Below are 23,673 nucleotides of genomic sequence, written 5' to 3' on the forward strand. Positions count from 1 at the left end.
CACTGGCATTTTTGAGCAAGGATGTGCCATGATCTGATCTGTGCTTTAGCTCTATCAATTTGACAGCTGTGTGAAGAAGGGATTGAAGAGGATAGAGACTATTTGAGATAAATTGAGGTTTTTGCAGTAGTATAGTGAGAGATGATAAAGGCCTGTATTAAAGTATAGGTCTAATAAGAATAAAAATCAGTTGAAAAAATAGAAACTAAAAATGATTGCTAATATTCTTTGGGTCAAAGACCAAATGTTAAAAACAATAAAAATTTTTTAACAAAGATAAATTTTTACCAAAGATAATTCAAGACTAATAAAATTTAATGAATTTATACATCAGTTATTCAAAAGTTTATGATCCCCATTTGGGATTTTCTTGGCAAAGATATTAGCATGGTTTGCCATTTCCTCCTCCAGTCATTTTACAGAGCAGGAGACTGAAGCCAGCAGGCTAGGAAGTATCTGAGACCAGAATTCAACTCAGGAAGATGAGTTTTCCTAACTTCAGGCCCAGCACTCTATCGACTGCCACCTAGCGGCCGTTAAAATTTATAGAATAAAGCTAAAATAATTCTTAGGACAAATTTATCCTTTGGAATATTTATACTGTCAAAACAAAAAAAAAATGAGTTGTTTGTTGTTTAAAAAATAAAAAATAATGTACTCATTGTAAGCATAAAAGAAGAGATCACTAGGTTTAAAGCAGAAATTAATAGAAATGTAATTAAAATCCTATAACAGAATTGTTAAATAAGTTATTTTTTTAAATGAAATCAGTGAGTTACTAGTTCCTTTAACCATATAAGCAAAGAAAATTCAAGGACTAAAATGAAAAATAAGAAGGGGAAACTTAGGACAAGTAGTAAAAAAAACTTAGGACAAGTAGTAAAAAAAAATAGAAAATTTTACATATGATCTATATCAAGAAAACTTAGAATGTAAACTAAATTGATAAACATCAAAATATATACATATATACATTCAATATTAAAACTGACCAAATAAAACTTTGATGATCTAAATAAACTAATAAAAGAAGGCAACATTAATGAACTTACCTGTTAATTGGTCCTTCATTCTTGAAGACCATTATATCAGCGAAGTGATACCATGACATGTATGTGAATTGGACTTGAGTAAGGAGGTGCTGTACAAAAATCATCAGCCTCATTTTCTTCTCTCTGGGTGCAGTAAACAGATGTGGATCAGGATTACTGGAGATGGCCCTGGTTGTGAGGTAATCAAAGCTAAGTGACTTGCCCAAGATCACACAGCTAATAAGTATCAAATGTCTGAGATTGAATTTGCACTCAGGTCCTCTAGACTCCAGGACTAGTGTTCTATCCACTATGTCACCTAGTTGAATTCACAGTGAGCTGGATCCACAAGATAATTCACTAAAAATTTATTCCTGTATCCCAATTATATAAATTAATATAAAAATCAAGAAAGACTATTATGTGTAATTCATTCAGTGGGATAAATATGGTTTTGATTCTTATTCTGGAATAAAATAGAGAACAATAGGCCAGTTTCAGTGATAAATATTGACACATACGTATCTTCTAAAATACTAGTAATAGAATACTGTAAATTCATGTTTTAAAGTGAACATTTATGACACCAGTGAGTTGCAAGGGGATAGTTCAATAGTGTGGAAAGTCTACCATTATGGACTATCTTTGTAATCAAAGTAATTTTAAATTATTTGATACCAATAAATGCAGAAAAAGTTGTTGAAAATATAGGGGGCAGCTAGGTAGTGTGATAATTAGAGTGCCAGCCCTAGAGTTAGGAGGACCTGAGTTCAAATTCCGCCTTAGATACTTAATAATTGCCTAGTTGTGTGACCTTGGGCAAGTGACTCAAACCCCATTGCCTTAAATAAATTTTTTAAAAAGAAAAAAATGAAAAATATGGCATCCTTATAAAGTACTAAAATGAACAAATTATAAAAATATAATTCCCTTTTAAAATATAAGTACTAAAAATATATGTATATAGGTATAGAAGAGTTGTTCCTAAGTATAGTAGAAATCATTTTTTAAAATGTAAGAGCAAGCATTCTACATAATGGGACCAAAGAATCACAGTTCAAAGAGGGATTATAGGAGTCATTTAGACCAAACTTCTTATTTTGTAGGTGAGGAAATTGAGACTCAGAGCCATTATATAACCTGTTCAAGGTCATACAAATAATGTGGGTGGCAGATCTGTGATAGAAACTCTTATGCCTGACTTGCATTTCATAATCTGAGATGTATTACTGTCTGGAAAAATCTTCCCAATATTAATGTAAGGAAAAAAATCTTCCCAATAAACCTGATCAGCTACTCTTAAAGATAAAATTAAAGTGAAATCCAGTCTCATGACTTACTGGGTTATTAAACTGTTACTTCGGTTTAGTGCCATCTGGGAATTCCAAGCCCTAGTAATTCTAAAGATTTTTAGTAACCTCTGTTCTTGGGAGGTTTATGGAGTGTTCAAGGAGGGCTGGTATCTCTGGTGTGAGGGCTTGTTGAGCCCTTTTCAGGGCTTCTCATCCACCTTTGAAGTCCACTTGTCACCCAACTCTCACCTGTGCTCTAAGAAACTGTAGCATGTTCAATAGCTTCACCCTGGTTAACCATCTAGTCATACAGGTTAAACCAGGTTGAGGATAACCAATACCACTGGTGAATTAGGGGGATGTTTACCCCAAGCATGTGAAGACTTCTCCAGGCAGAATGAGAGGTAGGGGATGAGAACAATTTGTTCCAGTGATCATGAAAGCAGCCAACACTGACCCAATGGAGCACTTGGAACTTGATCAGACATCAAAATGTTAAGATCTTTGGTCCATCTCCAGTTGTTCTGACTTTTGTCTTGCCCCTGGGCTTCAATGACTCTGGAAGTGAGGTTGATGACTTTGTAAACTCTGCCTCACTTAAATCCAATTCATGTGCAAGTCAAGACACCATCCCATGATGTTACTGGTCCTCATTTAAATAAAAGGACAAACCACAAACATGTAACCTACCCCAGTGTTACATGTTATATTCATTTATTTCCTAATTGACATTTTAAAAATTAATGAAAATTAATTATTTTAAGTCATTTTTTAAAAAATTGATTTCCAAACTCTCTCCATCTCTGCCTCCTTCCTGCACCCATTGAGAAGGCAAGCAACATTATATCAATTATATACATACACGTTATATTTAGATAAAATATGATACCTATGAATGTTGACACTAAAATCTATTGGAATAGAAAAATCTTTCCTTTACATAATAGAAAGCATTTATTTAAATTCAAAAGCCAGCAGTTTATTTAATGAAGAAGCTTTTCCACCCAGAAAGTATTATTAAACAAATATTATTAAATAAGGCCTATGGACCTCAACATTATTATTTCACATTTTTCTTGAAGTATTACCAGTAGCAATAAAATCAAATAAGAAAAAAGAAATTAAGTGAATAAGAATTATTTAAGAAGTTAAGATATCTCTATAGAAAATGTAATAGTTTATATGAAAAGTTTAAAAAATACTGTATTATTAATTAATATAATAGATAATTTCTGTGAATATCAGAATATGAGATAAATTTAATAATAAATTAGCATTCTGTATGTGAAAATAAAAATCAGTAAAAACGTATCAAAGAGGAAAAAAATTTTTAATTAATAATGACGAGGGGGCAGCTAGGTGGCATAGTGAATAGAGCACTGGCCCTGGTGTCAGGAGGACCTGGGTTCAAAATCGGCCTCAGATATTTAATAATTACCTAACTGTGTGGCCTTGGGCAAGTCACTTGCCCCAGAAGGAAAAAAACTAAAAAAAAATTAATAATGATGGGTATTAAATAGCAGGGGAATTAACCTATTCAGATATTATTAAGACTTTCATAATTGACCTAAATAATTGAATTGTTGTTCAGTGTTCTAATAGTTAGATTGAACAAATGTAATAAAGATGCCAGTACTTCACAAATTAATATTCTAACAATCCTATGCCATTCAAAGTGGCATGTAGGGCAGGGGCAGCTGTAGATACAGTAGATGGAATGCTGGGTATGAAGTAAGGAAGACCTGATTTCAAATTTGGCCTCAGATACTTAACTCTGTGACTCTGGACAAGTCACTTAACCAAGAGACCCTCCCAAAAAACCAAGTGGCATATTTTAAAGAATTAGTTGAGGGGGAAACTCATATGAAAGAAAAAGAGAGGACAGCTAGGTGGCACAGTAGATAGAGCACCTGCCCTGGAGTCAGGAGTACTTGAGTTCAAATCTGACCTCAGATACTTAATAATTACCTAGCTGTGTGGTCTTGCACAAGCCATTTAACCCCATTGTCTTGCAAAAACCTTGAAAAAAAAGTTAAGAATATCAAAGGATATTATGAAAAAGAAGAAAGAAGACTTGTATTGCCAAACCTCAAATTTTACTATAAAGTAGTAATTAGCAAAATTATATGGTACTAGATTTGTTTTAAAAAAAAGTTGTAGAATCATTAAAAACTACTTCTCAGAGTTAGATTAAACAATAAATTACAAATTGAATCCACAGAACTCTGAAAAGGAAGAAACCAGAGAAGGAAGACCCTAGACAGAAATTAGATTTGTCATAGTTATATACTATAGCAACTAGGTGGTACAGTGTATAACATATCCAGCCTGGAGTCAAGAAGACTCATTTCTGAGTTCAAATCTGACCTCAAACACTTGAAAGTCAATTCACCCTGTTGACCTCAGTCTCCTCATCTATAAAATGAGCTGGAGAAGGAAATGTCAAACCACTCCAATATCTTTGCCAAAAAACCCCGAAATGAGATCACAAAGAGTCAGACAGGACTGAACAATGTTAAAAAAAAATTTCAACCTGCTGGAAGAACTAAAGAAATAATTTGCCAAGAAAAAATAGTGATGATCACAGTAGACTTTTCAGGGAAGACAGAGAACATTAAGAAAAACTGGAATGCATCATAGACAGGTAATGGCCATGAATTCACAATTATTGCTCACAAAAATTTAGTATATGTGTTTTATTACAGTGAGATATTTGCATTTCATATTCATGTTGCCTTTAAACCACAGTCAAATAAACAATTCACACTGTTTAGATCAAGATTAAACTAAGAGCAAACAAAACGTAAGAAGCCTCAGAATAGAGTATTGGCTAAATCATTGCATTTTTCAGAAGAATGTTTTGAGGAAGTAAAGAGGAAAATCAAAAAGAGGAGAGCAAGGGAAGAAAATAATTCTAAAGTAAAATTACTTTTTTGTGCCCAGAAATCCCTCACAGGGATATTTTCAAGGTTTTTAATCATATAAAGAATTCAGTTTAATATCTATCTATATCTATCTATCTATCTATCTATCTATCTATCTATCTATCTATCTATCTATCTATCTATATGTAAGAAATGAGCTAGAACCTCCAGATTGATAATATGATAGTTTAATAATCAAAATGTGGCATACTCACACCAGGATGGTCTAGGTCACTAGACAAGTCATGGATCCCCACATAGAACACCCCAAAATTCCTGTGGTAATTATAAAAAAACAAAGAAATGAATTGTTATAAGGTATGTTAATGGTTTAGGATTTCCACAACTTAGTGCTGGCCTTGAATCCCAGACACCTCCATGTCATATCAGAGCTGCTTTGATAAAATCCTGTGTTTACAAAGCCCTCTACTGGTTATATTCTGGTCAGTATGCTTTCTTTGGTCTAGTTTACATTCATCTTAAATTATACTAGTCTTTGAGAGATATTCCTTTTCATTCTTCTTCTTATTATTATTACTATTATTATTATTATTATGGCTTTCACTGATATAAACTTTTGCTGGGAATCCTCATTATGAACTTTACTGCTAGAGACTTGGTAGAACATGCATATCATAGCTTTTACTTCTTAAAGGGGGACACACTATTATGGGTTTTACAACCTAATGAATCTACTTCCCAGGCTTTCAGCCACAGTACCCTACACTGTTTTTTTGTTTGTTTGTTTTATTTTGCAAGATAATAGGATTAAGTGACTTGCCCAAGGTCACACAGTAAGTATTAAGTGTCTAAGTTCAAATTTGAACTCAAGGCCTCCTGACTCCAGAGCCAGTGCTCTATCCGTTGTGCAACCTAGCTGCCCCAACCCTATACTGTTAATGGATAAAGCAGAAATCTGAATTAAAGATGCTACATAGCTATTGATATTTAAAAAACAAAATAACTTTATTTGAAGTGTACTTTATATTTTGGTTAATAACATAAGAAAAGAAAGTATATTTTCTTCCAATTAGAATTATGAAAGATGAACCTAACACTTGAAACACTAAATGTTAACTGATTAAATTCTCCAATAAAACACAAAGATTACAGAATGTAATGAAATATAGGTTCTAACAATATGAAACTTTCTAAAATTTGCTTGGCTATACCATAATCATAACCCAAAGTGACACTAATGATATTAGATAAAAGTGAATTAAAACCAGAAAACAATAACAGAGATAAACATTTTTATTTTGATTGATATTTTTATTTGCCTTTATTTTAGTCATTTTTTCCCCTCTAGGATAACTGAGACTATACAAAAAAAAGCCTAGATTCCTTTAATTGTCGATGTACTATCTTGGAAGTATGCTGTTATTTTTTAACTTGCTATTTATTTTCCATTTTCTCCTTTTAGTTGGTCAAGATCAAAAGTACATTATTTGAACATTTTAGTATCAGTTGCTGTTTTAAGACTACCATGAGAAATTTCGAAATTCAAAAGATCATGAGGAATCAAAACCCATCACTCTGGAACAATTTTCAGCGGTTTGTAGCCATGTTAAATGCTTGTGCTAATAATAGTTATTATTTACATATCACTGATGGACTTGCTCATTTCAGCAGTACAATAATCAAAGACAATTCTAAAAGACTTGTGATGGAAAATACCATCCATATCCAGAGATGGAACAATGGGGGGTTAAATGCAGACCAAAGCTTACTATCTTTAATTTTTTTTTTTAGATTTTTCAAGGGAATGGGGTTAAGTGGCTTGCCCAAGGCCACACGGCTAGGTAATTATTAAGTGTCTGAGGTCAGATTTGAACCCAGGTTACTCCTGACTGCAAGGTCGGTGCTCTATTCACTGCGCCACCTAGCCGCCCCTACTATCTTTAATTTTTAAAAATTGTCTTATATATTATGTTTTCCCCCATTTCAATTTGATTCTTCTTTCACAACATGATTAAAATGGATTTATGTTTAACATAATTATGCATTTATAACCTATATTAGATTGCTTTCTTCAGGGTGAAGAGGGAGGAAAGGGAGGAGGGAGAAAAAAGTGAAACTCAAAACTTTGCAAAAAATATTGTTGAAAACTACCATTGCATGTAGTTAGAAAACGAAATAAATAAAATATTAAAAAAAAAAGTTCATAGCGCGTACTTGTATGCCAGGTCCAAATGGGGTTTTCTTGGCAAAGATACTGGAGTGGTTTGATATTTCCTTCTCCAGTTCACTTTACAGATGAGAAAACTGAGGCAAACATGGTAAAGTGACTGAGGTCAGATTTGAATTCTTGAAGTCTTCCTGACTTTAGGCCTGCACTCTATCCACTGCACTATCTAACTAAATTTTGATTATTGCTCTTTGAAACCCTTGCTTTGCTCAGTCACAAATGGATCATTATCTCTCTTGATCCTCACAACAACTCTAGGAGATAGATTCTGTTATTATCCCTGTGTGGGATAAAAATCCACTTAAAAAAATATAGAGACTCCTCTGAGCAAAAAAAAAAAAAAAAAAGTTTATTTTGGCTTTTCTTGAGAAAAGGGCACAATCCAAGTCTCACAAAGACAGTGAAGATCAAGGAGCTGTCCCAAATTGACAGTCAAACAAGATTATAGGCCTAATATGATCCCCTCCTCCTTCCTATCACCTCTCTCTGTCAACTCATTGGTTAGTCTTCAGAGTTGTATTCTACTTGTAAAAATCTACCCCAGCAACAAAGAAAAGAATGAAATGTTTTCATAAAATATTACCTCATCATCCAGATGGTGAGAATAACCTTTAGGATTATAACTATCATATTGAAGTAATGAAACTTGTCTTGGAAAGCAAAGTCTAGGAACAGTCTACTTATCATTAAACAAAAGAAGTCTTATGAGCTTCATTGGAAAGCAAGGTTTTTCTCATGGGAACAGTCTACTGTTTTCCCAATTAAGATAGTTTTATCATCAAATAGGTGACTAATGAAAAATGCAAGGTCTCTCTGGAAATAGTCCACTGTTCCCCCCCCCTCCCCCCGCAGCAGAATCAGTAGAGTGCCTGGTGCCTGGCTTGGAATGCAAGATCTCTCTACCTCTTTTTTCTAAGAATAGTCTAAGAGTGATAGTCTATCTTCGTTTTAATGATTTTAAACCCTGAGAGGACTTCACTGGCAATATTAACCCCTTAGAGGGAATATTCCACTCATCCCCATTTTACAGATAAGGAACCTGGCAAACAATGACTTGCCAGGGTTAAGCAGCCAGTAAGTGTTTGAGGATATATTTGAAATCTCATCTTTCTGATGCATGTCTGTCACTCTAAGCTCTATAGTTCCCTGGTTGCCCAACTTGCTAAACCCCAAAACCAACCCAAGTTCTGTAAAGCATGTTCTTTTTAGACATGCACTTGCTCAGCCATGCCACTTGCCTAGAAATTTCCATCTCTTTCAGTTTTCCTCCTATTCCCCACCCACCCACTGCAAATTTAATTTTTATAAGGTTTTTTTTTTTTTTGGTAAGACAATGAGGTTAAGTGGCTTGCTCAAGGTCATTCAACTATTTAGTATCTGAGAGGATTTTAGCCCAGGTCCTCCTGGTTCCTCAGCCAGTGCTCTATCCTGCCCCTCATTTTTATAGGTTTTTGCCCCTTTCTTTGGGCTCTAACCTGAGTTTGCTGTTGGTCTGAGTAAGGAGAAGCTAAAAGTTGATGGAACAAAGCATTATTAATATTAGAATTTGGTTGGGATAGTATTACTGAGGGAGAGTCTCGATCTATGCATTAAAGCTGACATTTCTCCCATTATTAGCATGAAGAAGAAAATGTTGAATGGGGGAAATGAAAAGAAACTATTTCATGCAGCAGATCAACACAACATGGATTTAATTTGCCGTTACAATTGTGACTGGAGTTTACAATTGCTTCGTAAAGAAAACTATGGGAAAGGTTTGTATTATCTGTGTAAGTTATGGTAATAACAGTAATAGCTGATACATACATTTTCTTATTTTTATCCTCACAACAATCTTGTGAGGTAAGTACCATTATTATTTCTATTTTACAGATGAGAAAAATAGAGGCAGAAGTTAAGTGACTTGCCCAGAGTCCCAGAGGCAATGAGTGTCTGAAGCTAGATCTGAGTTTGGAATTCTTAACTCCAGGTTCAGCTCAACCCAGCTGCCTAATAACACCTGCTCTTCAGTTTCTAATCTTTGAATTGCTTGGAGCAGGGATGCTTGACCAAGTTATTCAACCAATATCTTTGAGAGACAGGACTTGAAAACACATCTTTTTCTTTCTGAGGCCAGCATTAGTACCTACTACATTATACTGCTTCTCTATATAGAAGTTATACTCATATAAGTACATAATTATCTTTGATAATCTTTCCTCTTGTTAATATTAACTTTTGCTGTTCAGTCATATCTGACAGCTCTTTCTGATCCCACTTGGAGTTTTATTGGCAAAGATATTAGAGTGGTTTGACATTTCCTCCTCCAGATCCTTTTATAGATGAGGAAACTGAGGAAAACAGAGCAAAATGACTAGCCCAAGGATACATAGCTAGTAAGTGTCTGAAGTCATTTGAATTTATGAAGATAAGTCTTTCTGACTTTAGGCCTGCACTCTATCCACTGCACTATCTAGCTAGAGCACTATCTTGCCCAAGGTCACATAGCTAGGCAATTCTTAAGTGTCTGAGGTCAAATTTGAACTCAGGTTCTCCTGACTCCAGGGCGCTCTATCCGTTATGCTACCTAGCTGCCCCTAGAGTTTGATTATTGTTCTTTAAAACTCACACTTCTGTTTCAGAAATGGAGCATCATCAGCACCTGTGTACCTTGATAAACATGTTAAATTTCAGTTTCCATATTTAGAGCTGTGAGGCCTTGAGTCTCCCCTAAGACAATTAGGACAAATTATCAATAAACATGAAACCCGATAATCAATAGAACGTGACATTATTTGATTTTTCTATGAATTTATACAAAGGCTGGTTTATAATTAAAAGTACTTGTGGGGTGATTAATATCTGACAAAACAATGGGAATCCATACTTCTGGTCATCATTTGACTAAGTACCCACAGAAAGTTCCTTCAGGGACAGTCTTTAGCTATTTAGTTAGCTAATTAATAAGCTTCCTTACTATAACCTTACTATTACCAGACAGATTAAGAAGCACAGCAATGATTGCTTAGAAAATAATACTTAGAACATATCCTATGAAATATCTGTGACATTGAAGCTTTGATAGATGTTCATATTGTACTCCATGAAAGCATACCATTAATTTGTGTTCTCTTTGTAGCTTCTTCCATTTCCATAGATATTATCTCTTAGCTATGTCATCTATACTCATATGTGCTCCCATGTTTCTTTGAAATTTTGCTCCTTCTGATTTATTTCATAAGGTTCATATTAAATAGCACATCCACCAGAGCCCTCTTTAATACATTGTTATCATAAATATATAACAGGATGACCCTGAATATTAAAAATTCATGGTAGTTCTAGTTCACATATTCCTATATGTGTTACAAAATTTCAGGCTATCACTCCTCCATCATTTTTTCTTCATTGTGACTAGAGAAAAATATGGTGAGCAGTTGGGAAAGAGCCATTTTCCAATGTAGAATGTCACTGGTGCTTAGGTACAGAAAACAATTAACAGGAAGAATTATCCCACAGACTAAGTAGGATATCTGCTTTTATTCTGATCCAGATGTATAAGTAGGATCAAGTGATGGAGGCTTTGTCCTAAGGCACAAAAATTTAGAGCAATTTCATCTCTTCTGTAGCATAGAAACTTCTGAGTTAGTTCTTAGTCAGAAAAAAGAAAAAAGAAGGAAGCTGTCATGTCATTAAATAATGACAAAACTTGGCCATGGAGAATATTAAAAGATGTACTTAGCACTCTTTTAGGGACAGATCAAAGCCATGATTGTGGGATATTACATATAACGGAAGACAGTTGATTTTTGCTAAATATCTCTTTTCTCTTCTTTTTTTAATTCTTGACACAGGGTATAACGTGTTTGGCAGGAGAGAAAGAAAGGATATAGTCAGAATGGAAGGTATTTTAAAACAAAAGATATTTTTAAAGAGAGAGAGAGAGAGACAGACACTAGGGCAATTAGTTTATAGAACACTAGACCTCAAGTTAGGAGGACCTGAGTTGAAATTTGGAGCATCTAGGTGGCACAGTAGATAGAGCACTGACCTTGAAGTCAGGAGGATAGAAGCTTGAATCCTGCCACTTACTAGCTGTGTGACTTTAGGCAAGTCACTTAACTCTGATTGCCTTATTTCCAGGGCCATCTCCAGTTGAGAGTTAGGTATCTCCATATCTGACCACTGGACCCAGGTGGTTATGGAGGAGAAAGTGAACCTGGTGACTTAGCACAGCACCCCCCCACACTCAAATCCAATTCATGTGCTTATCATGGCATTACCTCCCTGATATCATGGTATTCTTAGAGAATGAAGGACAAACATATATTCATCTTTACCTGATTACTTTAAAAAAAAGATATGCACAAAAATATATATGTATATTTTTAAAATAGAAGGCTTCTCAACAATGATTTGCTCCCCTCGATGGCCACAGTCTAGGCAAACTTCTCTTCCAACCTGTGTTTACCTCCTAACTTTGACATATGCTAGCCAAATAGTTCTGAATCTTCATTACTCCAAATAACTCTGAAACTCAGTTATTTTAGTCCTTCATCAGAGTTGAATGACTCCTGGGAAGGACACAATGATGATTGGTTATAAACATTGAGAAGAACTTTTAGAATTATTTGGAAAACATAAAATCAATCTTTTAATTTTGGTCAAGTGGATAATGCTCTTGTTTGGAACCATTCCAAAAATTCTTTCCACAATAAGCATAGCCTTCATTAGCTCTGATATCTGGAGATATTTCAAAGATATCTAAAACACCAAGAAATTTTCTATAATGTCTAGAGGAAGAAAATAAATTAAGTATACAACTTGATGGGTGCCCATCAATCGAGGAATGACTGAACAAATTGTGATGTATATGAATATAATGGAATACTATTGTGCAATAATAAATGATGAACAGGCAGATTTCAGAAAAACCTGGAAAGACTTGTAATAATGAATGCAACATGAAATGAGCAGAACCAGGTAAACATTGTACATAGTATCTGCAGCATTGTGTGTATCAACTATGAATGCTCTTCTTAGAAACATAGTAATCCAAGACAAATACAAAGAACTCATGATGGAAAATGCCATACACATCCAGATAAAGAAATGATGGATTCTGAATACAGATTGAAACATACTTTTTTCACTAACTTTATTTTTATCATTTTTTTTCCTTTTGATCTTTCTTCTTTCACAATTGTGACTAATAAAGAAATATAGTTTACATAATTGCATATATATAACCTATATCAAATTTCCTACCAAAATTCAAAATCCTATAAAAATTGTCTTGACATATAAATGGGAAAAACACTATTTAAAAAAAAAAATATATATATATAAAATAAAGAATGAATACAAACTGGAAAAAAAAATCCTACATTACAAAGGAGTTGTGGATCTGCATTGGTAGAAGGATTTTCTACATTTAGAAAATTCCCAACACTAATGAAATAATAGATTTAGACAAAATGGATTTTAGATTTGAAAGTAAGTACCTACTATGTGCTAAATGCTGGTAAAAAATGAAGGAAAAAAGAGAAAGAAAAAAATAAGTCCCTATCCTCAAGGAGCCTACAATCTAATGAGGGGGAGACAAAACCAAAGTGAAACTTCTTTGAGAGTAGGGGTGGGGGGATGGAAAAGGCACCTGAAGTAAGGACAGAATGGAGAAGTCCTAAGATGGTACAATCAGTGAGAAAGGGGAAATCTAACCTGAGTTTCCTCCTTAAATGGAACTTTGGAGTTCGTGATCTTACCCTCTAATCAATGAGGCAAAGAATGATGATATGTTGGAATACAAAGCCTGATGAGATATTAGAGCATTGTTGAGTCCCTTTCCAGACTCACTTAATCTTCCCCAGGCAGAGCTAATGGAATGGGAGACAAGGAAGATAAGTTCTCCCTTTGTATATTTATCAAAATACAAGTGCTTAAATATCCTCTCCAGTCCCTAATCCACTCCCTCTCCCTTGTCACTTAGTAAAACAACTTGGTGCTCAAGGACACCAGGTGATGAAGATTTTACAGTACTTCCACACACAACAGTCCCTAACAGAGCATGACAGGATTATCCTAATAAAAAGCAAAAACATAATAGTTTCTGATTTCAGATCTACTGAGGTGATAGGACATGTATACAAATTAAGTAAATGTATTTTTACTCTTTAAACTAGTTATTTTTATTTTTCAAGTAAGAAGTATTTTTTCAATCTTCTGTCTCTCCCAGTACCCCCCATTAAATAAACATTTTAAAAACCTGAAAAACAAATGCCTCTCTATATAGCTATTGTTCATCAAAACAATATACTTCTAATTGTTTTCTCTGCCTTAGATTTCTCTCCTTTCTAATCCATCCCTCATTCAGTTATTAAACCAATTTTTCTAAATTGCAAATCTGGCTGTATCTTTCCTTATATGATAAATTTTAAAACTTCCCAATAGTTTTTATGATCAAATATAAGCTTCTCTGTTTAGTTTTTAACCCCTTCATACCCTACCTTTTCCAAGCTTATTAAATATTATTCTCCTTTCTAAATTCTGATCCAGCAAAACTGACCTTCTGACTGTTTCTCATATATATCGCACTTTGTCTCTTGCTTGTGTCCTGTGTCTGTATTGTATTACCACCTCTCTTCACTCTTTTAGAATTCCTTATTTTCTTCAAAACTCAGTTCAGGTGTTACTCTCTCCACAAAGGGCTCCCCTGCCTTAGCCCCAGCCCCAATTTACCTTGTATTTATTTTGACTATCCTTTACTTATGGACATGCTATTTCATGATAAAATGTGTGTTCCTTGAAGACATTGCCTAATGCAATGTGTGGAACCCATATCTCTTTTCACTCCCACTTCAGTATTATTTTCTATATATATGACAAACCTATGAAATAAGTTAAAATGTGATCCAGTAGCACTTGTTGATGACCCTTCATTTACTCACTCCAGGGATTTTCCTTGACTGTTCCCCATCACTAGAATACTCTCTATTCATATGCCACTCCCAGCTTCTCTAACTCAGGTCTGAGCTAAAATCTCACCTTCTAAAGGAAGCCTTTCCCTTAATGCAAGTTAGTGCTTTTCCTCTGTTCATTATCTCAGTTTTTTCCCTTGATCTTCTTTGTACATATTTGTTTGCAGACTATGCAATTTTGCAGTTTACAGACTATGAATTTTTTATAAGTTTGATTTTCCCCTCAGTGATTATATGGTGCCTGGCATGAGAAGAGGGTGATGTTTAAAAATAAATAGTTGTTAAGTTCCCTTAACTATAATTTTTATATCATGAATCAAATAAACTATTATATGTGGCATTTTTTATTATGAAAGAGTGTATTGTTAATCAATTTAATTGTTAAACTGATTAACAGCATTGTTAATGATAAAATGTGATTCCAGGTCATGTGGAAACTTAGTGGATCAAATCAATAAAGTAATAATGTGTTCTTTATGTATTAAACACTTTTCCTTTCCAGTATCTTCCTCATCCTTGCTCTTTTCTGATTATTCCTAGGTATTTACTTTTCAAAAGATGCCAGCTCTTCCCACAGCTTGTATAACAGCAATGCCAAAAACAGGATTATGTTTGTCGCCAATGTCTTGGTTGGAACATATACTCAAGGAAAACAGAATTACACTCAACCTCCTCTCACGTATAATAGCTGCGTGGACAGTACAACCAATCCTTCTACTTTTGTCATCTTTGATAAGAATCAAATTTACCCTGAGTATATCATTGAATATACAGTTATTGATACAGGCTGTAACATTAGTTAGGAAGAAAGAAAAGCTTGATTGCACTCAAAACAATGAAACTGTTCTATACTATAGAATCAGGTTTCCTTTATTCCTAACCCAAATAATCAGGTATAAGGTATTTGATCCCAAGTGTTTGATTATCATGATTTTCAGCATCTTCAAGAGTCTATTGTTATTGGTTTGGTTCTGTGACAATAATTGAAACTTCATGTCCCTAATATACTATATGGGACTAATTTTTATGAATATTAAGAAAGATTTAAATTAATTTAGAAAGTGTTAGAATAACCATTGAGATATGTAAATATAACTTGAGATGTTTTATGTCTAAGGATGGGAATTCTAGCTGTAGAACTAAGACCTTAATCTTTGAAATTCTGAAAATGGTTTATATTAAGTGAACTGTTACAAATTATCAATTATGATAACTTCTGCTTACATGGTACTTTAAAGTTTAAACCAATGAATCAGAAAATAAAATTAAGAAAACATTAGAATGGAAGATAAATAATGAGGACAAAATGAGGGAAAACATAGAAAAGGAAACACTCTATTAGAGAGTGGAATCAATGGTTAGAAAGATTCCTGAAAGGATGGTCAGGTGGTATCCATGACTAAAGACTATAGTGAAGACAGAATTACCCATTTTGTATATATACTAATAAGCAAAAATGATAAAGAATTAACATACTCTGTGCTTCTATACAGAAGAAAATCATTTTTTAAAAAAAAGAGCCCTTCCCCCCCCAAGATGGTGACTAAGCCCAAGGAGGAAGTGATTGTTCCCCCAAAGACAGAAGCAAAGTCCAAGGCCTTGAAGGCCAGGAGGGCCATGTGGAAGGGTGTCCTTAGCCACAAAAAGAAGATCCGAACCTCCCCCACCTTCCAGAGACTCAAGACACTAAGACTTTGAAGGCAGCCCAAATACTCTTGGTTAAGTGCCCCTCGGTGAAACAAGTTTGATCACTATGCTAATCATTAAGTTCCCCTTGACCACTGAGTTTACTATAAAAAAGATTGAGGATAATAACACCCTAGTCTTCATAGTGGATGTCAAGGCCAACAAGCACCAAATCAAGCAAATGGTAAAGAAGCTGTATGACATCATTGTGGTGAAGGTCAACACACTGATTCAGTCTGATGGAGAGAAGAAGTCCTATATCCAGCTTGCTCCAGACTATAATGCTTTAGATGTTGCCAACAAGACTGGAATCGTCTAAACAGTGTAGCTGCCCTGCTTCACCCACAATAAAAAAGTTTTCCAGGAAAAAGTTGTGTGTGTGTGTGTGTGTGTGTGTGAGAGAGAGAGAGAGAGAGAGAGAGAGAGAGAGAGAGAGAGAGAGAGAGAGAGAGATTGGAACCAAGCATGGTGGTACACTCCTGAAATCTTAGCTACAGGAAAGCTAAAACTAGAGCATTGTTAGGCATGGTGAGCCCCTGGGAGGAGAAGGAACACTGGAACTACTAGAACCACTAGGGTTGAATAAGGGGTCAGAATAGGTTGTTTGTTGTTGTTGTTTTTCAAGGCAGATGTGGTTAAGTGGCTTGCCCAAGGCCACACAGCTACGTAATTATTAAATGTCTGAGACCAGATTTGAACTCAGGTACTCCTGACTCCAGGGCCGGTGCTTTATCCACTACGCCACCTAGCTGCCCCAAGGGGTCAGAATAGAAGGTAAATAAATAAATCAAAAGTCATCAATAAATTAATTTTCAAGAGGAAGTTGGATCTCTAGATATCTAAAGTACAATTGTTAGCCAAAGTATACAAATTATTCTCAAAAATTAAAAAATAAAAATATTTCCAAACTTTTTTATTTGCCAAATATAGCTCTAATACCTAAACCAGAAAAAAAGATAAACAAAGAAAAATAATTGGAATAATATTGCTAATGAATATGGATGTTGAAGAATGGGGAGGGGGAGATTGAGTTTGTAATTTACTACACAAGATTAGAGAAATATTACAGCACTCATAAGAAATGACTAATGATGGGGTGGCTAGGTGGCACAGTGGATAAAGCACCAGCCCTAGAGTCAGGAGTACCTGGGTTCAAATCTGGTCTCAGACACTTAATAATTACCTAGCTGTGTGGCCTTGGGCAAGCCACTTAACTCCATTTGCCTTGCGGAAAAAAAAAAAAAACCTAAAAAAAAAAAAGAAATGACTAATGAGCTCAGAGAATTTGGAGAAGACTTACAGCAGTAAAGTGAACAGAACTATGGAATCACAAATGGGAAGAAAATGTAAATGGAAAGAAAAACAGTTGATTGGTATGTAATTATAATGCTCAAGTTTAGCCCTGTAGAAGAATGAATAAAATTGTACTTGCCTCCTTACTTTGCAGAAATGAGAGGTTATTGATGTAGAATACTGCCTATCCTATTAGATACAGTTAATATGTTGATTGTTATTGCTGAAATACATGTTTTCTTTTGTTTTAAAAAATCTTTGTTACAAGAGGGAAATATATATTTAGAGATTAAGGTGATATAAAAATAAACATTAGTTAAAAAGAAGATTGAAAGAAGAAAATTATAAAAAATGATTCCCAGTCTTAATGATAACAGTTGGAGTTCAAATTTGAAGTTAATTACACATATATTATTTGAGCCTGTAAGATAGGTTCTAAAGATAAATATAGATAAGTAAACTGAGACTAAGAAAAGTTTAATGACCTGAATATGGCTCCACTATTGATAAATGCCAGAAGCAGGCTAGGTTCTTTTGATTCCCTGGTCTTAACTTTCTTTCTGTTGTGTTATGATAGCTCTTCCAGTAGTATGTGGTTATCATTTAAAATATTGCACAGCATTTTTGTGGTTACTAAATATAAAGCAGGTACCCACCAAATAATTAATGACTTCACAAATTTTTTTTGCTTATATATGCATGAATGTAATGAAGTATTACTATGCCTTTAGGAAATGGAGAGGATTGGGGCAGCTAGGTGGCGCAGTGGATAGAGCACCAGCCCTGGAGTCAGGACCTGAGTTCAAATCCTACCTCAGACACTTGATAATTACTTAGTTGTATGGCCTTGGGCAAGCCACTTAACCCCATTGCCTTGCAAAAAACCTAAAAAATAAAAAAGAAATGGAGAGGATAAAGAACTCAGAGAAGATGAGAAGGCACATTAACTGATATAGAATCATTTAATAAAAACCAGGAAAACATATACACAATTTATGACAGTATAAATAGAACAAAAAAAGGGAATACTTTATAAGTCAAACTTGAATCCAGAGAAGAGTTGAGAAAATTTACCTCCCTTCTCTCTCTTTATAGACATTGAAAGATTATGAGTATGCAATATTGCATATAAATATATGCATGTAATATATAATATGGAATATTGCATATAAATATCAACATGTTGATTAGTTTTGCTCAACTGACTTTTTTCTCTTTATTTTGTAAACTTTCTCATATAAGATTTGAGTCATATAGGTAGGGGAGGAGGAGGAGAAATATGTTCAGAAGGATATCACATAAGATGATATAAGAACAAAAGATATAAATAAAAATAAATTTTAAAAATAAAATGTTCCTTTGCTTCATTATGTTAAAAAAATCAATCTTAAGACTTAAACACAGAAGTGAAAATTGTTATATTGTTATATTACTGGCAGCTAGGCATGATAGTGGATAGAGCTCTGGTCCTAAAGTCAGGAAGACCTGCAATCATGTCTAGACTCAGACACAATCTTTGTCACCCCAGCAAATCATTCAACTTCTGTTAGCTTATTATTATTAAGGATAATAATAGTGCTTACCTCCTAGGGTTGTTGTGAGGATCAAATGAGATCATTGCAAATGTGGCTGGCACATCATAAGCTCTATATAAATGTTAGTGATAATATTACTAAAATGGGTCAGAAAGAAGAAATGGTAAGATATTCATTGAATAATTGTAGTACGTGGCTGTACCAAAGTGGCCATCTGTGCCCTAAGGAGAAGCTGGTGGTTCCAGACTGGGGTCTGCATATTCCTGGCTTTGGATCTTTAGTTTGGAAGCTCAGACACATTTCACCCAGCTGTTATCAGTCAGTAAGGAATTGAATCAAACAAACCAAACTCACAGGAGACTGTCTGATAAGCCATGATGTTGCTTAGTCATGCCTGACTCTTTGTGACTCCACTTGTGGTTTTCCTGCCAGAGATACTAGAATTATTCACCATTTTCTTCTCCAGCTCCTTTTACAAATGAGGAAGCTGTGGAGAGGAGCCATCTCGATTCTGGCAGGAAGTTTTAAGTGCCTGAGTCTAGATTTGAATTCAGGTCCTCCTGACTCCAGGGCCAGCGCTGTATCCACTGTGATCCATTCATTGTAACTCTTAGTTGCCCCAATCCACTATATCAGTGCATTATTTATCTGGTCCATAAACTAAAGTCACAGGAAGTATTATTTCCTGTTGGTGGGTTCACAAAGGAAACCAAGTTAGAAATCAGCAATTGTTAAGCAACAATTTTTTTTAAAAAAAGGAAGGAAAAAAAAGATTTATGTTGTTCCCCCAAAAGAACATAAAACTATGATACCATCATTTCTAACCCTATCATTTTTCAGATGAGGATACTGAGTCACAAAGAGGTTAAGTCATTGTCCAGAATCATATAGCTAGTAAGTACTTGTCACACTTTTAAACAAGGTCTTCTTGACTTCAAATTCAAGGTCCTATCCATTTGTTTGTTTTTTTCTTTTTTTTTTTTTGGCAAGATAATGGGGTTAAGTGACTTTCTCAAGGTCGCACAGCTGATAATTAAGTGTCTCTAGGGCAGTGCTCTGAAGGTCCTATTATGACACACTGCCTCTCCCAAAATCCAGACCTATCTAACATGATGTGAGCTGTCATTGTTTTATATAGGGCTATTTCTTTTGAAATAACTAGTCATCTAAAATCATTCTCTCCACAGTATTGGATGAATAATCTTTTGCTTTTTCATTTTCAATAATCTTTATCAATTGTCATCAAAAACATGTATACCACTAATAGAATTTCTAATGGAATTAGATTGATTAGAAGCTAATTATCTTTTATCCCCCAGATTGAGTGTATATATATTTATTGTAAATAAATGAGAGGACCTAGGAGATATCAGCTTGAGTTGATAAAAGACAGACAACATGGCATGATGGATATATGCTAGATTTGGAATCAGAGGTCTTAAGTTCAAATCTGAATTCTTCCACTTAGTAACTTGATGATCTCCAACAATTCAGTTAGTATCTCTAGACTTATCTGTAAAAATAATCAGTCACTAAGCATTAATTAGGCACCATGCTCAGTGCTAGGAATACTAATACAATCAATCTTCAACTTTCATGGGGATAACATTCCTAAAAAATAGTGCAAAAGTAAAAAATGCATATTTTGATACACTGAACCTATGGGAAATAGGGGGTTAGGTTCTCACAAACACCTAAAACTGGAATCTTTCACTAGAGACAGTTGAAAATATACTTTTCTGTATATAATTCTTTATAACAAAACATTAATATATGTACTCTTCCTAAGATAGTAACCATGAAATCACCCAAAAATGTGATACACAAAATAAAATAATCAAGATAAAAAATATTTTTTCACTATAATTACCCAGAATTCTGTGGCCTTTTGTGCTAACATTTCAATTAAAAATTATTTCAGGGGTGGCTAGGTGGCACAGTGGACAAAGCACTGGCCCTGGACTCAGGAGTACCTGGGTTTAAATCCGGTCTCAGACAGTTAATAATTACATAGCTGTGTGGCCTTGGGCAAGCGACTTAACCCCATTTGCCTTACAAAAAAAAAAACTAAAAAAATTATTTCAGATAGTTATTTTTCTTAACATTATGAAATTCTCAATAATACAAATACTATTCAACAAATAACTAAAACCTTTCCACTGTTTCATATGACAGTGTGAGAGTGTTTAATCTGTACATTGTATGGCTATAAACCTCTATACTTTGACTATCTTTTAAAAACTAAGGGAGAGGGACTTCCGGCCAAGATGGTGGAGAGAAGACAGGAACAGTTCTAAAGTCTCCTGATCTTTCCCCATCTATCATATGAAACAAACCTCTTAACAGAAATCCGACCCACAAAACCCAGAAAGAAAAGCCAGGAGAAAGAACATCTACCTTAGGATTTGTCTCCCACAGCAGTACTGGGTGAATCTGGGCAGTTGAGTCTGGGCGAAGAGGGCGGATCAGCCCCAGATCAGCCAGAGTAACAGCTGAATTGGAGTCAGGGAGTCGGAGGGCTGAGGGACGGACCTGCTGGATCAGTGGTGGGGCTAGACTGTGAGGGCTTGAGTCAACTAGGGAGCAGAGGCACTGGTGTTGGCACGAACCTCTGGAGCTTGCCGACAGGGTTGGTGGGCGAGTTCCAGTGCAGGAGACCTGCAGACACTATCCCTGGGCTCCTCTGGTCTGAGGAACTCTAATTCCACGCCTCCCTTGCAGCTGAGGCCTCTTCCCAGAACAAACAATGGCAGACTACTTCTGCCTCAGGCACAGGTGTGTGAGCAGAAGAACCAGCCCAGCTGACAACAGGGAGAGGAATGACCTCACCCCAGGGTAAAGCCCACCATTGATTGAAGGCAAAAGGATTCAATAGCTTCAATAGCTCCCTTCAAGCTAAGGGAGAAGGCCTCAATCAAGGTCACAGACACTCCAGAGAAAGAAACCAGAACCTCCCACTGGCCAGCCAGAGAAATTGCACTTAGTGAGTAAAGCCTCTAGAGATCCTAAGCACCTGCAAACCAGCCCCACCACAACTCAAGGTCTTAGTGAAATGAAGAAGGGTCAGCGGAAAGGTGGATACATAGAAAAATTCCTGGAAAGAAAAGACCCTAACTCAGAGAGACATAGAACCTCTGAGGAGAATATGATCTGGTCTTCAGCACAGAAAGATTTCCTTGAAGAAATAAGGAAGGAGTTTAAAAATCAATTGGGAAATTTGGAAAAAGAAACCCAAGAGATTAATACCTTGCAAAAAGAAAACAAATACTTAGAAAATACAACTGGACAAATCCAAAATGAGTATAAATCTCTCAGATCCTCAATTGGACAAATGAAAAAAGAAAATAATTCTCACAAAACCTCAACTGGTCAAATGGAAAGCTCTCTCAAGAGTAGAATTGACCAATTGGAAAAGGAGTTGCAAAAGGTTAATGAAGAAATCCTCCCTAAAAAAAAAGAATGGAGTCTGTAGAAACTAATGACTTCATGAGACAGCAAGAGCCAGTTAAACAAAATCAAAAAATAGAAAAAAATAGAAGAAAATGTAAAATACCTCATCAGCAAAACCACTGACCTCGAGAATAGGTCGAAGAGGGGCAACCTGAGAATTATTGGACTTCCTGAAAACATTGAAGAGAAAAAAAAACCTGGACTTAATATTACAGGATCTAACGATGGAAAATTGCCCTGATATCATGGAATCAGAGGGCAAAGTAGTCATTGAAAAAATACATCGATCCCCTCCAGAGAAAGATACTAAAATGAAAACACCAAGAAATGTGGCCAAATTCCAGAACTATCAGAAAAAAACAGAAAATCCTGCAGGCAGCCAGAAAGAAACAATTTAAATATCAAGGAGCCACAATAAGGATTACACAGGACCTAGCTGCATCAATATTAAGGGATCGAAGGGCTTGGAATGAGATATTTCGAGGAGCAAAGGAGCTTGGAATGCAGCCAAGAATCCATTATCCCGCAAAGCTGAGCCTTCTCTTCCAGGGAAAAAGATGGACATTTAACGAAGAATTCCAAAAATTCCTGATGAAAATATCAGAGCTAAATAGAAAGTTTGGACTTCAAACAGGAGGTTCAAGAGACACAAAAAAAGTTTAAAAAAGGGGGGGGCAGTAAAAGGAAAAACAAACTGCTATCCAATAAGTAGAAGCTGGCTATATCCCAGCATGGGGAAAAAGATTCTCATAAATCTTGAGAATTGAAACTCTAACAGAGAGATATATACCAAGCCAGAAGTGATGGACATTCATGACCTATCCATGATACTGCTATCCAATGGGATGAGACTGGCTATAACCCTACTTGGAAGAAAGACTCAAATAACTCTCAAGAAATTTAACTCTATTAGATAGAATGTACTTATCTGGAAGTGACAGACACTCAGAATTTTCTATGACTCAGATAGAATGATCTATAAAACACTACCTCCTTAAAAAGGGGGACAGGAAGGAGACGGGAGGAGGGAGGGGATTGAATGGGGTAAATCTCATTACACTAAGAGGTACAAAAACCTATGGTAATACAGGGGGAAAAGGGAGCAGATGAGAAACACCTGAATCTTCTTCTCATCAGACTTGGCTTAAAGTCAACTTATACACATACTTAGTTAACTTAAAAAAATCTAACCTTTCAAGTATTAAAATGGGAAAAGGGGAGCAGGAACAGAGAAAGGGAGGGGAGTGCAGAAAAAAAGGGAAACTAACAAAAGGAAGGGAAGGGAAAAGGGGAAAAGGGAAAGGAGAAAAGGGAAAGG

The 23,673-nt window shown here is 35.2% G+C and overlaps 1 protein-coding gene and 1 long non-coding RNA gene across 2 annotated transcripts in view; one reads left to right on the forward strand and one right to left on the reverse strand.

Annotated features, from left to right (window-relative positions):
- ZC3HAV1 (zinc finger CCCH-type containing, antiviral 1) overlaps window positions 1–17,422 on the forward strand; it is a 101,379-nt gene extending 83,957 nt beyond the window's left edge. Inside the window, 3 exon segments of the mRNA XM_074193585.1 lie at window positions 6,671–6,801; window positions 9,053–9,189; window positions 14,932–17,422. Coding sequence (XP_074049686.1) covers window positions 6,671–6,801; window positions 9,053–9,189; window positions 14,932–15,194 — 531 coding nt within the window. The 3' untranslated portion in view covers window positions 15,195–17,422.
- On the reverse strand, window positions 1,039–21,663 carry LOC141492882 (uncharacterized). The gene is made up of 3 exons (XR_012470068.1): window positions 21,303–21,663; window positions 5,463–5,523; window positions 1,039–1,175 (listed from the first exon to the last, which is right to left on the reverse strand). It is a non-coding gene; the product is annotated as an uncharacterized LOC141492882 (long non-coding RNA).
- Window positions 21,664–23,673: the final 2,010 nt, after the last annotated feature.

This window comes from Macrotis lagotis, chromosome 7 (assembly GCF_037893015.1).
Source record: "Macrotis lagotis isolate mMagLag1 chromosome 7, bilby.v1.9.chrom.fasta, whole genome shotgun sequence".
Taxonomy (NCBI): domain Eukaryota; kingdom Metazoa; phylum Chordata; class Mammalia; order Peramelemorphia; family Peramelidae; genus Macrotis; species Macrotis lagotis.